At 51.3% G+C, this 2,500-nt stretch overlaps 1 protein-coding gene across 1 annotated transcript in view; it reads left to right on the plus strand.

The window, feature by feature from the left end:
• tax1bp1b (Tax1 (human T-cell leukemia virus type I) binding protein 1b) overlaps nt 1-2,500 on the plus strand; it is a gene marked incomplete in the record, with an annotated part of 43,539 nt that overhangs the window by 35,014 nt on the left and 6,025 nt on the right. The window contains 1 exon segment of the mRNA XM_062538056.1: nt 2,358-2,485. Within this exon segment, the coding sequence (XP_062394040.1) occupies nt 2,358-2,485 (128 nt within the window).

Raw genomic sequence — 2,500 nt, forward strand, 5'->3', positions numbered from 1 at the left:
CCTGCGGCTCTGGAGCCGCATGCGGCTCTTTAGCGCGACCCTGGTGGCTCCCTGAGCGTCTTCAAAAATGTATGAAAATGAATGGGGGGATTTTTGTTTGTTTGTTTTAATATGGTTTCTGTATGAGGACAAACATTCTTAACGTTTTCCAATGTTGTAAAAATGTGCGTAATAAATATTACAGTTCAACATTTCTGTCAACGAAGATTTGATAGCCTGCGACACACGTTTCAGGGCGGCGCCGTGCCATGCAGGTGGCTGTAAACCTATGGTTGTAAACAAACCGGCGGGTGTGTCAGCATGGGCCATGCCATGGATCCCAAAGGGAAAAAGAGAAAGATAGCCGATGAGATCAGAGAATTTAAGGCAGAATGGACCGAATCATTTGCTTTCATTGCCATTGCGGAAGGATTGCCTGCATGTTTGCTTGCGTAATGAGAAGTTGGCGAACAACAAAAAGAGAGACATTTAGAAAGACATTTTCAGGGAAGGCATGCTACATTTGCAGCCGACTACCCAGTTGGGACTGAGAGAAAAAGTGCGATTGCAGTAGCCTACTTCTGGAGAAATTTTGTTGCAGCCTGAGAGATATTAAAACGTGGAAAACAACGGTTCACGGATGGTGATTACACGAAGTTGAACTTAAAGCACCAGCGGAGTAGTCACGTGGTGTGTCATTCTCTCCGAGATTCGCTGTAGGGAAAAACATTTAATCATGAAAGCTCATTATGTAGCCTCGTTGTAGCCTACTTAGTCATTTTGATAGTAGGCTAATATAGATAATATACACTTACAGCCTGTGTTACCATCATATAAGGCTTACATAAGGCTTTTCATTTTTTGCGGCTCCAGACAGATTTGTTTTTTGTTTTTTTGGTCCAAAATGGCTCTTTGAACATTTTGGGTTGCCGACCCCTGGACTAACCCATAGCGCCCACCCATAGACTAGCCCATAGCGCCCACCCATAGACTAACCCATAGCGCCCACCCATAGACTAGCCCATAGCGCCCACCCATAGACTAACCCATAGCGCCCACCCATAGACTAACCCATAGCGCCCACCGCTAGCAGAGGCTAACCATAGCGCCCACCCATAGACTAACCATAGCGCCCTCCGTGCCCGGTACGTAGCGCCCACCCATAGACTAGCCCATAGCGTTAGCAGAGGCTAACCATAGCGCCCACCCATAGACTAACCCATAGCGTTAGCAGAGGCTAACCATAGCGCCCACCCATAGACTAACCCATAGCGTTAGCAGAGGCTAACCATAGCGCCCACCCATAGACTAACCATAGCGCTCACCGTTAGCAGAGGCTAACCATAGCGCCCACCCATAGACTAACCATAGCGCCCACCCATACACTAACCCATAGCGCCCACCCATAGACTAACCCATAGCGCTAGCAGAGGCTAACCATAGCGCCCACCCATACACTAACCCATAGTGCCCTCCGTGCCCGGTACGTAGCGCCCACCAATAGACTAGCCCATAGCGCCCACCGCTAGCAGAGGCTAACCATAGCGCCCACCGCTAGCAGAGGCTAACCATAGCGCCCACCCATAGACTAACCCATAGCGCTAGCATAGGCTAACCATAGCGCCCACCCATAGACTAACCCATAGCGCTAGCATAGGCTAACCATAGCGCCCACCCATAGACTAACCCATAGCGCTAGCAGAGGCTAACCATAGCGCCCACCCATAGACTAACCATAGCGCTCACCGTTAGCAGAGGCTAACCATAGCGCCCACCCATAGACTAACCCATAGCGCCCACCCATAGACTAACCCATAGCGCCCACCGCTAGCAGAGGCTAACCATAGCGCCCACCCATAGACTAACCCATAGCGCCCACCGTTAGCAGAGGCTAACCATAGCGCCCACCGTTAGCAGAGGCTAACCATAGCGCCCACCGTTAGCAGAGGCTAACCATAGGGCCCTCAGCTAGCAGAGGCTAACCATAACGCCCTCAGCTAGCAGAGGCTAACCCATAGCGCCCACAGCTAGCAGAAGTTAACCATAACGCCCACAGCTAGCAGAGGTTAATCATCCATGCCCCATATGTAGCGTCCACAGTTAGCAGAGGCTAACCATAACATCCACAGCTAGCAGAGGCCAACCGTAGCACCCACTTCTAGCAGAGGCTAACCGTAGCGCCAACAGCTAGCAGAGGCTAACCATAACGCCCTCAGGCTAACTCAGTTAGCTAAGGCTAACCCTTTTGCATTCCCTCAAACGAACACAGCTCCCTCCCTCCCCCCAATTTCCCATTTCTGTGTTGCCGTGGTGCTACTTTGAATGGCATATGGTGGTAGCTGGTTATGGTGACTGATGATGCGTTTCCTGCCCAACAGGAAGTACCTATGGCGGGGAGGCGGTGCTGGATACCCTGATCCAGAGCAAGCTGAGGACCGCGGGGCGCGACGCCGGCGACAAGAGCGACAAGAGCGACAAGTACCGCAAGATTAAACAGCTGCTGAGTGTAAGAGCACACACA

This window comes from Sardina pilchardus, chromosome 6, assembly GCF_963854185.1.
Source record: "Sardina pilchardus chromosome 6, fSarPil1.1, whole genome shotgun sequence".
NCBI classification, from domain to species: Eukaryota; Metazoa; Chordata; class Actinopteri; order Clupeiformes; family Clupeidae; genus Sardina; species Sardina pilchardus.